Source organism: Bombina bombina, chromosome 1, assembly GCF_027579735.1.
Source record: "Bombina bombina isolate aBomBom1 chromosome 1, aBomBom1.pri, whole genome shotgun sequence".
Classification (NCBI taxonomy): domain Eukaryota; kingdom Metazoa; phylum Chordata; class Amphibia; order Anura; family Bombinatoridae; genus Bombina; species Bombina bombina.
In genome coordinates this window covers 451,856,894-451,870,135 of record NC_069499.1, presented here as the reverse complement: position 1 = coordinate 451,870,135, position 13,242 = coordinate 451,856,894, and the positions used below count along the sequence as shown (strand labels likewise).

The 13,242-nt window shown below is 36.8% G+C and overlaps 1 protein-coding gene across 4 annotated transcripts in view; it reads right to left on the bottom strand.

Moving 5' to 3' along the window:
* The window catches only part of METAP1D (methionyl aminopeptidase type 1D, mitochondrial), a 764,107-nt gene that overhangs the window by 39,684 nt on the left and 711,181 nt on the right, over window positions 1–13,242 (bottom strand). For all 4 annotated transcript variants that reach the window (XM_053698437.1, XM_053698438.1, XM_053698439.1 and 1 more), the window contains one exon: window positions 12,829–12,926. In XM_053698437.1, the coding sequence (XP_053554412.1) occupies window positions 12,829–12,926 (98 nt within the window). The remainder of the gene's footprint in view (window positions 1–12,828; window positions 12,927–13,242) is intronic.

Genomic DNA, 13,242 nt, shown 5'->3' with positions numbered 1-13,242 from the left:
AGAATTTAGTAAATGTATGCAAAGAGGACCAAGATGCTGCTTTGCAAATCTGATCAACTGAAGCTTCATTCTTAAAAGCCCATGAAGTGGAGACTGATCTGGTAGAATGAGCTGTAATTCTCTGAGGCGGGGCCTGAACCAACTCCAAATAAGCTTGATGAATCAAAAGCTTTAACCAAGAAGCCAAGGAAATAGCAGAAACCTTCTGACCTTCTCTAGAACCAGAAAATATAACAAATAGACTAGAAGTCTTCCTGAAATCTTTAGTAGCTTCAACATAATATTTCAAAGCTCTCACCACATCCAAAGAATGTAAGGATTTTTCCAAAGAATTCTTAGGATTAGGACACAAGGAAGGGACAACAATTTCTCTACTAATGTTGTTAGAATTCACAACCTTAGGTAAAAATGTAAATGAAGTCCGCAAAACCGCCTTATCCTGATAAAAAATCAGAAAAGGAGATTCACAAGAAAGAGCAGATAGCTCAGAAACTCTTCTAGCAGACGCAGAAGAGATGGCCAAATGGAACAACACTTTCCAAGAAAGTAGTTTAATGTCCAAAGAATGCATAGGCTCAAATGGAGGAGCCTGCAAAGCCCTCAAAACCAAATTAAGACTCCAAGGAGGAGAGATTAATTTAATTTCAGGCATGATATGAACCAAAGCCTGTACAAAATAGTGAATATCAGGAAGTTTAGCAATCTTTCTGTGAAAGACTCCAAGGAGGAGAGATTTGTCCCTTCAAGGAACTTGCAGACAAACCCTTATCCAAACCATCCTGAAGAAACTGTAAAATTCTAGGAAATCTAAAAGAATGCCAAGAGAATTTATGAGAAGAACACCATGAAATGTAAGTCTTCCAAACTCGATAATAAATCTTCCTAGAGACAGATTTACGAGCTTGTAACATAGTATTAATCACTGAGTCAGGGAAACCTCTATGACTTAGCACTATACGTTCAATCTCCACACCTTCAAATTTAATGATTTGAGATCCTGATGGAAAAACGGACCTTGAGACAATAGGTCCAGCCTTAAGGGAAGTGGCCAAGGTTGGCAACTGGACATCCGAACAAGATCTGCATACCTTTAAACCTGTGAGGCCATGCTGGAGCCACCAGCAACACAAACGATTGCTCCATGATGATTTTGGAGATCACTCTTGGAAGAAGAACTAGAGGCGGGAAAAAATAAGCAGGTTGAAAACACCAAGGAAGTGTCAACGCATCCACTGCTTCCGTCTGAAAATCCCTGGACCTGGACAGGTATCTGGGAAGTTTCTTGTTTAGATGAGAGGCCATCAGATCTATCTCTGGAAGACCCCACATCTGAACAATCTGAGAAAACACATCTGGATGGAGGGACCACTCCCCCGGATGTAAAGTCTGACGGCTGAGATAATCCGCCTCCCAATTGTCTACACCTGGGATATGTACCGCAAAAATTAGACAGGAGCTGGATTCTGCCCAAACGAGTATCCAAGATACTTCTTTCATAGCTTGGGGACTGTGAGTCCCACCCTGATGATTGACATATGCCACTGTTGTGATATTGTCTGTCTGAAAACAAATGAACGGTTCTCTCTTCAACAGAGGCCAAAACTGAAGAGCTCTGAGAATTGCACGGAGTTCTAAAATATTGATTGGTAATCTCGCCTCTTGAGATTTCCAAACCCCTTGTGCTGTCAGAGATCCCCAAACAGCTCCCCAACCTGAAAGACTCGCATCTGTTGTGATCACAGTCCAGGTTGGCCAAACAAAAGAAGCCCCTTGAACTAAACACTGGTGATTTAACCACCATGTCAGAGAGAGTCTAACATTGGGATGTAAGGATATTAATTGTGATATATTTGTATAATCCCTTCACCAATGATTCAGCATACCAAGCTGGAGAGGTCTCATGTGAAAACGAGCAAAGGGAATCGCGTCCGATGCTGCAGTCATGAGACCTAAAACTTCCATGCACATAGCCACTGAAGGGAATGACTGAGACTGAAGGTGCCGACAGGCTGCAACCAATTTTAAACGTCTCTTGTCTGTTAGAGACAGAGTCATGGACACTGAATCTATCTGGAAGCCTAAAAAGGTGACCCTTGTCTGAGGAATCAAGAAACTTTTTGGTAAATTGATCCTCCAACCATGTTTTTGACGAAACAACACTAGTTGATTTGTGTGAGATTCTGCAGAACGTAAAGACTGAGCTAGTACCAAGATATCGTCCAAATAAGGAAACACCGCAATACCCTGCTCTCTGGTTACAGAGAGCAGGGCACTGAGAACCTTTGAAAAGATTCTTGGAGCTGTTCCTTGGCCAAATGGAAGAGCAACAAATTGGTAATGCTTGTCTAGAAAAGAGAATCTCAGGAACTGATAATGATCTGGATGAATCAGAATATGAAGGTATGCATCCTGCAAGTCTAATGTAGACATATAATGTCCTTGCTGAACAAAAGGCAGAATAGTCCTTATAGTCACCATCTTGAAAGTTGGTACTCTTACATAACGATTCAAAATTTTGAGATCCAGAACTGGTCTGAATGAATTTTTCTTCTTTGGGACAATGAATAGATTTGAATAAAACCCCAGACCCTGTTCCTGAAAAGGAACTGGCATGATTACCCCTGAAAACTCCAGGTCTGAAACACACTTCAGGAAAGCCTGAGCTTTTATTGGATTTCCTGGGATGCGTGAGAGAAAAAATCTTCTCACAGGAGGTCTTACTCTAAATCCTATTACCCTGAGAGACAATGCTCTGAATCCATTGATTTTGGACAGAATTTATCCAAACATCCTTGAAAAACCTTAATCTGCACCCTACCAGCTGAGCTGGAATGAGGGTCGCACCTTCATGCAGACTTAGGGGCTGACTTTGGTTTCTTAAATGGCTTGGATTTATTCCAATTTGAGGAAGGCTTCCAATTGGAAGCAGATTCCTTGGGGGAAGGATTAGGTTTTTGTTCCTTATTTTGACGAAAGGAACGAAAACGGTTAGAAGCCTTAGACTTACCCTTAGGTCTTTTATCCTGACGCAATAAAACTCCCTTCCCCCCAGTAATAGTTGAAATAATAGAATCCAACTGAGAACCAAATAAATTATTACCTTGGAAAGAAAGAGATAGCAATCTAGACATAGATGTCATATCAGCATTCCAAGATTTAAGCCACATAGCTCTTCTAGCTAAAATAGCTAAAGACATGGATCTAACATCAATTTTGATAATATAAAAAATGGCATCACAAATAAAATGATTAGCATGTTGCAGTAAGCGAACAAATCTCGATAAGTCAGAATCCAATTCTTGTTGCTCTAAATTTTCCAACCAAAAAGTTGATGCAGCTGCAACATCAGCTAAAGAAATTGCAGGCATGAGAAGATGACCTGAATATAAATAAGCTTTCCTTAGATAAGATTCAAGTTTCCTATCTAAAGGATCCTTAAAAGAAGTACTATCTTCCAAAGGAATAGTGGTACGTTTAGCAAGAGTAGAAATAGCCCCATCAACTTTGGGGATCTTTTCCCAAAACTCTATTGAAATTGCTGGTAAAGGATACAATTTTTTAAACCTTGAAAAAGGAATAAAAGAAGTACCCGGCTTATTCCATTCCTTAGAAATCATATCAGAAATAGCATCAGGAATAGGAAAAACCTCTGGAGTAACCACAGTAGGTTTAAAAACAGAATTTAAACGTTTACTAGTTTTAATGTCAAGAGGACTAGTTTCCTCAATATCCAAAGTAATTAACACTTCTTTTAACAAAGAACGAATATACTCCATTTTAAATAAATAAGTAGATTTGTCAGTTTCAATATCTGAGGAAGGATCTTCTGAATCAGATAGAGCCTCATCAGAGGAGGATAATTCATTATGTTATCGGTCATTTGAAATTTCAACAATCTTATGAGAAGTTTTAAAAGACTTTTTACGTTTATTAGAAGGCGGAAAAGCAGACAGAGCCTTCTGAATAGAATCAGTAACAAATTCTTTAAAATTCATAGGAATATCATGTACATTAGAAGTTGAAGGAACTGCAACCGGCAATGTACTATTACTGATGGACACATTATCTGCATGTAAAAGTTTATCATGACAACTATTACAAATGACATTCGAAGATGTAATCTCGACAAGTTTACAACAAATGCACTTAGCTTTGGTAGAACCGATATCAGGCAGCAAAGTTCCAACAGATACTTCTGAGACAGGATCAGATTGAGACATCTTGCAAAATGTAAAAGAAAAAACAACATATAAAGCAAAGTTATCAATTTCCTTATATGACAGTTTCAGGAATGGGAAAAAATGCAAATAGCATAGCCCTCTGACATAGAAAAAGGCAAGAGGCAAATAGCAATGGAGTGACAAAATAATGAAAAATTTGGTGCCAAGTATGACGTACAGCATAACTGAAATTTTTTTGGCGCCAACAACGTCTGGATACTTGCGTCACTAACGACGCAACCTTGTGTAAGGAACTCGGCGTCAACTATGACACTGGAAATGACGAACTTGCGTCAACGGACGTACTTTCGCGCCAAAAAATTATCGTGCCAAGAATGACACAATAAAGTCTAGCATTTGGCGCACCCGCGGGCCTAATCCTTCACGCAATTTGCAAAGAAAAATGTAGTCAATTTAAAACCCCAGGTAAGAAAAATATTTCTTAATATTTTTATTTTCCCAAATATGAAACTGACAGTCTGCAATAAGGAAATACATGAACCTGACTCATGGCAAATATAAGTACAATACATATATTTAGAACTTTATATTAATGCATAAAGTGCCAAACCATAGCTGAGGTGTCTTACGTAATAAAAACATACTTACCGAAAGACACCCATCCACATATAGCAGATAGCAAACCAGTACTGAAACAGTTATCAGTAGAGGTAATGGTATATGAGAGTATATTGTCGATCTGAAAAGGGAGGTAAGAGATGAATCTCTACGACCGATATCAGAGAACCTATGAAATAGATCTCCCGTGAGGAAAACCATTGCATTCAATACGTGATACTCCCTTCACATCCCTCTGACATTCGCTATACTCTGAGAGGAATCGGGCTTCAAAATGCTGAGAAGCGCATGTCAATGTAGAAATCTTAGCACAAACTTACTTCACCACCTCCATAGGAGGCAAAGTTTGTAAAACTGAATTGTGGGTGTGGTGAGGGGTGTATTTATAGGCATTTTGAGATTTGGGAAACTTTGCCCCTCCTGGTAGGATTGTATACCCCATACGTCACTAACTCATGGACTCTTGCCAATTACATGAAAGAAAATACATTGCCTTTCAGTGGAGTGAAAATTAATCACATATATTTTTAACACAATTTGTGCTGTGGGATATAATTAATAGCATATGGGTTTTATGAAGAATTCTTATATCTATACACTATACGCCCCCGCTTGTACTCAAAATCAGCTAGAAGTAAGCTTTTTGCGTGTGTCGGCTAGGGCTCATATTACAAGTTGAAAGTAAGAAGTTTTCACTCACGTGCTAACCCGAAGCGCAAAAAGCCAAAGTTAGAATATCGCGACCACGTTAACGTATTCCTCCATAGAAGTCAATAGAACATTCCAATGTTCTTTACAAAGAAAATATGTTCTTTTTATCCATAAATACATATTTCTGCATATATCTGATAGTATTTTGGTACAATATATATCTATATGATTATATATAGGTTTGTGTGTATATATATATATATATATATATATATATATATATACATATCTATTTATAAATACTTAAAATATATTCCCCTATGTGAAGAACATTGGAATGTGAAATATTTACAGTAAATACCTAGGTAAACACTGTATTAAATATAAATATTGCATAAATAATGATTTTACATGTTTTCAGCTACTTGGATGCAAACAGCTCCAATGTTTATATATATATATATGTCTATATATGTATACATATGTGTCTATGTGTTTATATATGTATATATGCCGGTAAATACATATATACACATATAAATACATCTGTACACACATATAAACACACACACACATATATATATATATATATATATATATATATATATACATACAGATACATATTTAAACAAGTATATGTATGTATCTTTATTATAAAGTCCTTTGCCTGCCTCAACCAACACCTGAGACCTCATATCTTTGAGCCCTTATAACTTTTTTGTGCAATATATATATTTTTTAGATAGTGTTATTATGAGTGTAATTGTACTTTGTAATGTATTTTTGATGTGTTTTGTGACACTTTTTTGTTTCATGAAATAGTTTACCAGAGCTCTGACGCTCGTTAAATTCAATTACACTCAAGCAATCGCATTTATTTTCAACTTGTAATACTTGCTACATCCGATGCACGCAAACAGCCATGATAAACCAGATTAGTGCGCCCCTTGTAATCTGGCCCTTAAAGGGACATAATACTCACATGCTAAATCACTTGAAAGTGATGCAGCATAACTGTAAAAAGCTGACATGAACATTTATATGCAAAAAGGAAAGATATTTTGCATTAAAATCTCTTCAGCTTACCACGGTAAGTGCTCTGTGAATAGTTATACTTCAGCTGCTGTTCAGCTGCAAGTTGAAAAAAATAGCCAATCAGCATCACCAGTGCTGAAGTCATGTAATTGCTTTGCTATGTTCTCATGAGAAGGCACTAAAATCTTGTGAGGTTTTATAGTAAACTTCCTTAAACTGAATAGGTAAATAACATGACTGTGTCTGCACATGCCAGATGCACACTCCCTTGCAAGTCCTGGGACTAGCAGCCTGATTTTTTTTACATAGACATGTTCAGGTGATATTTTCTAGTCAGCTTTTTACATCTAGTGATCTAGATTTTCTAGTCGGCTTTCGTTCAAGTGCTTCAACATTTGGGTATCATGTCCCTTTAATATTACTATGTAGTAGGATTTTTTTTTAATTTAGACATTATACGCATGCAAATGTTATAGTTCTGAGGTTTTGTGTGTGAGCTCACAAAGCAGTATGACATAACATTAATCTTTAGTTTTTGCATAAATTGCATAAAATATATAAAAATTCATTTTTTCCCCTTTAAATTAAGGGGTAATTATCAGGGCCCATTTAGCTCTTGGGCTTAAAACAAAGAAAAAATATGGGATTCTAACCCTTTTTTTTAATTACTAGTTTTTCCCCAGGTGTCACCCCATGGTAAATGGTATATAATTCAACATGCCGAGATCACGTAACAGTGGCATTTATATACCATTTTTACCAAGTGTGCAATGTCCACTCCCAGCAATCACACACAAAAGAAATGATTGGTTGTATCAGGAAATAAATATAAATTTGATTACATCTTACTAAGGTCATAAGGATGCTTAGGACTGCATTTTATTTTCTCATGCCATTATTTCCTACTGCTATTTAGTCATTATACCAAACCACACTGACATGATTTTGTATTATAAGAGACTCAATTATAGACACTTCCCTGTATCCCACATTAAGAAAGTCCATCAGACACAGTCTAAAGACAGTCCAAGATGCTGTCTTTACACAATTTAGATTTAGATTCAATGAATTTTAATGGTCTAATTTGAGAAATAGGTCTTCAACTTTAATAAAACTAATGAGGTATTCTTATCATACATTATTTCCAAATAATTAACCTAAAGAGCTGTACTGATTTTTTGAAATTGGAGTTAATGTTATTGGTTTTATATGTATGTATTGTTTCAGAATAAGAACAATAAGTAGCTCTTCTGTAGACATCTGAAAGGCACAAGTGGCATAAAAGTTAACATTTAACAGATAATTTAAAGACCATTTATTGTACATTGTACATTCTTTCTATACAAGTCCCTTAAGAATAGTGAAATATCCCCAAAAATGCTGCAGTATTTTCTACCCAACATGCTGAGCACCTAAGTGGATGAAAACAATAAAAGGCATATGAAGGGCCTAATTTAAAAAGCCTGTATGAGAGTTTTTGGTGGCCAGCAAGTACATATAGCACCATCTCAAGCTTGCTGTCTTCATGTCAATCAACACAGTGTTATAAGCATAACCTGGAGAGAAAAGACACTGAAGCAACAGGTTACAGGTATGTTGTTTCAAGAAATATCTGAGTCAGAGTCATAGCTACATATGGAAGTTTGTCATATTGGAAACAAGCTACTGCATATATAAGACTCAGGTATGACATTATATGTTTAGGTATGGGCATGACTACATTCAGACTGCCTAGCAGAACTTCACATACAGAAGAACCACCTGTCTTCTCTCATGATTCAGCCTTAATATCCATTTTACATTACTTATTTTATTTGCCCTGATTAATAAAAAGGTGACAAAATCCCTCCACCACATATAAAATAATGCTTTGTGTAACACTTCTGCAGATCCAAATAAATAAAGTGACTTGTCTGCAGAAAAACTCAGCAAACCGTGTATCCATTGAAGCAGGTTATTCTGATTAAGCATATGCAAATGAGTTTCATCATACTTCACCATATTTCTTTAAATCAGCTTTAAAGTATAATAGGGATCGAAGTTTACAGCAGAAGAAAATGACATACTAAGCAAATAAATTAGCATCAAATATATGTTCATGCCTCACTGAAATGCAAACAGCAAATAAATTCCTGGTTTCATTGCTCTCCTAATGGAAACTTAAAACATAAATGTAATTTTCTTTATATTCCTAACTGCATCTGCAGATATACTGACATTTATGAAGCGTTCATCTACATGGCAGGTCATTCTCTTGTAGAAACCAATAATGGATTTTGATTTTTGTTCTTTAATTGCACAAACCCAATGTTTTAAACCCATTAGGGGGCAAACTAAGGGCCCTCTGACCTAACATTCTCTACTCATGCGAGATGATCCAAAATGATCAATCAATGCTATGAGGTCCACGATAAGATGATATAAATTTTACATTGTGAGCCGAGTATGTCACTAAGGTGCATAACCTACATTTCTGTATGCAGTGTTTCAGGACAGTGTTCAATAAAATAAGCATTTCAAATTGCTGTCAAAATCAGAATTGTACTACCCATAACAACTGCTGTAAACAGTATATATAAAAACATAAGTGTTAAAAACCTACAGAAAAAAAATGCTAATTTTAAGTATGCTATACAAATCATCCTTAAATTATACAGATAAAAACATGTTCAATGTAGATGGTAAAATGTGTATTTAATGATATAGGGGCCGATTTATCAAGCTCCGGATGGAGTTTGAGGGCAGTTATGAAGCAGCGGTCTAAAGACCGCTGCTCCATAACCTGTCCGTCTGCTCTGAGCAAGCGGACAGACATCGCTGCAATTCAACCCGATCGAGTATGATCGGGTTGATTGACACCCTCCTGCTGGTGGTCGATTGGCCGCGAATCTGTAGGGGGCGGCGTTGCACCAGCAGCTCACAAGAGCTGCTGGTGCAATGCTGAATACGGAGAGCGTATTGATCTCTGCATTCAGCAAGGTCTGGCGGACCTGATCCGCACTGTCAGATCAGGTCTGCCAGACCTTTGATAAATATCCCCCATAGTCTAGTCAAAATAAAACTTTCATGATTCAGATAGAGCATGCAATTTTAAGCAACTTTCTAATTTACTCCTGTTATCAAATTTTCTTTGTTCTCTTGGGATCTTTACTTGAAAAGGCAAAAATATAAGCTTGGGAGCCGGACCATTTTTGGTTCAGAACCTGGTTAGCGTTTCCTGATTGGTGGCTACATTAAGACACCAATCAGCAAGCACTACCCAGGTGCTAAACCAAAAATGGGCTGGCTCCTAAGCTTACATTTCTGCTTTTTCAAATAAAGATACCAAGAGAATAAAGACAAAAAATATAATAGGACTAAATTAGAAAGTTGCATAAAATTTCATGCTCTATCTGAATCATGAAAGTTTCATTTTGACTAGACTATCCCTTTAACGTACACAGTATTTTCCAAAAACAAACTTGAAATTGTAAGCAAGATGTCAAAATTAGAAAGTTTTCTTATATAAATAAGTTGCAGAGCATTAGTAAATAGGCTGTACAGGGGCATTCATTAGGCACATATGAAGTTTCTTTGCAATTGGTGTCACAATTATCTATTCATATTAGGTCTTGTGGTTGCGTCTCCCCAATTGTAGGCTGGTGAGTTTTTTTAAAATCTGTAATGCACTAATTGTACAGACAGAAAAAGACCTGACTGCAAAACTAGAACAAAGAAAACATGTTTTAATAAAATTAATTGGTTAATTAGTTTCTTGTTTTTTTAGTAGAATTAGTAGTTAACTAACTGCTTTCAGTGGGTGTGCGTGAGGAAAAGCTAAGGAGAATATTCAGAGCATTCTAAAATGTACCCTAAAGACATCAGACAAAGCAGTTTTAAAGTGTTGTTCAAGTGTGATAAGATACAAAAAAATGAAATAAAAATAAAATACCTAAATAGCCATAAAAGCATCATCTTCCGCAACCATACAGGAAATGCACTTTAAGTTTACCAGCAGATTGTACTTAACACCCTCCAGACTACACAAATCTAACCCCCAAATTAGCAACAAGTGTTGGAGAGGATGCGGACAAACGGGTACAATGCACCACATTTGGTGGTTTTGTCCCAACATCATAGACTTTTGGAAACGCCCCTTTAAATCTATCTCCTCGGTAATAGGTATTTACTATAACACCCAATTTGCATCTATTACTATTCCTGAAAACTCCTAATTTATAGAACAAACTAAACATGACCCTCTTTCTCATAATGAATAATAGCGCCAAGAAACTAATTCCTAAAGAGTGGAAATCTAGTAAAACACCTACGCTCCTCGAATGGCACTCATAAACTTCAGATATATTACAACTTGAACATCTCCATCTATAAAGTAGTCCATGCTAAATTATGTACAAAAAGAAAACTTGAAAACAGTGAAATAAAATGAAAATAAAAACAAGAATACATTGTCAGCTTTGAAATAATGAGACAAGATACTTCATAGGGACAATAAAGTTTTTATGCTCAGTCAATGTCAAGGTGAAAATTCCCGAACATTCCTCTAGAATGCCCCAGAATACCCATGGCTACACCAATAAGAACCCCTAGATCCAGTGACACTACTTAAAGGGACACTGAACCCAAATTTTTTCTTTCGAAATTCAGATAGAGCATGCAATTTTAAGCAACTTTCTAATCTACCCCTATTATCAATTTTTCTTTGTTCTCTTGCTATTTTTGTTTGAAAAAGAAGGCATCTAAGTTAAGGAGCCAGCCAATTTTTGCTTCAGGACCATGGACAGCACTTGTTTATTGGTGGGTGAATTTATCCACCAATCAGCAAAAACAACCCAGGTACTTCACAAAAAATGGGCCGGCATCTAAACTTACAGTCTTGCTTTTCAAATAAAGATACCAAGAGAATGAAGAACATTTGATAATAGGAGTAAATTAGAAAGTCGCTTAAAATTGCATGCTCTATCTGAAGCACGAAAGAAAAAAAAAAAAATTGGTTTCAGTGTACCTTTAAATAAAATGTTTTTTTTTTTACAATTCAGACAGAACATACCATTTTAAACAAATTTCCAGTTTACTTCAATTAGCATTTTCTTGGTTTCTTTTTTAAATGAGCAGCAATACACTACAGGGAGCTAGAGGAACACATCTGGTGATGAGTCAATGACATGAGGCATATATATGTGAAGCCACCAATCAGCATTCAGCCCTCATTAGTGCATTGCTGCTCCTGAGCCTACCTAGGTATGCATTGCAGGAAATTATTCCAAGCAAACAAAGCAAATTAGATAATAGAGGTAAAATGGAAAGTCATTTAAAACTGCATACTCTGAATCATGAAAGTTTAATTTTAACTTTACTGTCCCTTTAATCATAAAAAAACAGACGTGAATATTTTACAATAACACAATTTGTAATTATTGATTTTCTGTGTTTCTAGAAGTTCTTGTTTGAAGTGTGAGGTATCATTTATTGGCGGAACAAAAGGATGCAGGCAGTACTAGGTTAGTCAAAATGTATAAAAACATACCATTATTACTTCAAATAAAAACAGGAGTGTATCCCAAACAGAGGGTAGACAAAGACAAGGACAGTCTGACGCATTTCACGCCCCTTAGTGGCGCTTATTCATAGACTCAGAGTCTAGGGGTTCTGCCCTCTGTTTGGGATACACTAGACAAAGACAAGGACAGTCTGACGCATTTCGCGCCCCTTAGTGGCGCTTATTCATAGATTCATAGAGTCTATGAATAAGCGCCACTAGGGGGCGCGAAACGCGTTAGACTGTCCTTGTCTTTGTCTGCCCTCTGTTTGGGATACACTCCTGTTTTTATTTGAAGTAATAAAGGTATGTTTTTATACATTTTGACTAACCTAGTAGTGCCTGCATCCTTTTGCTCCTCCTGATTTACTACAGCCTGATCAGCCGTTCAGCTACGGCACTCCAAGTACCGTTTGTAGCAGAGTATCTTAAATCTATTGTGTTCACTCTGTATGCAAGGACCGATGGTTTTGACCGTGTTCCGTACACCCCAGTCTTTTGCCATAATTTATTGGGCATGTGTTGCAACTACAGCTGAAATGGCAGAAACTCCCATTAACGGAATGCTGGGAAAGATAGGTAAAGCAACGCCTAAATCAGTCAATCTAGGCGATTCTGTCCTGCTCAAGAGAAGAACTGGGGCCACAAGGCAAAGCCTTTGCTGGCCATGAGGCCCTTGGACTAACATATGCCCACTATTAACCTAACTGCAACACTGATTACATTTTTTTGTCTTTTAACAAAAATGATACTCATCATATTATAGAAAATGGTTTGCCTACCTGGGAATTCAGATTCACTTACCGTGGTGCCAAATTTCTGGATGCCCATGAAAAAAGGAACCTATTCCATGACCAACAAAATAGGGACAAACTCGGAAATCATTTTCTTCAGAGATTCGGCTATACAAGAGACAAAACATAGAACATAAATGTAAACATAACTCTAGTGAAACTAAGTTGTTTATTAATCATAACTAATAAAGAGAATCTTTAATAATCAATTTTAAAAAGGCAAGGATGGAAAACAAACAAGTGCACTAGTTTGTTTTATTTCTCTCCTTGAGGCCCATTTATAAAGCTCTGTATGGAGCTTGTGGGCCCGTGTTTCTGGTGAGACTTCAGACTCGCCAGAAACAGCAGTTAAGAAGCAGCGGTCTAAAGACTGCTGCTCCATAACCTGTCCGCCTGCTCTGATGAGGCTGACAGAGATCGCCAC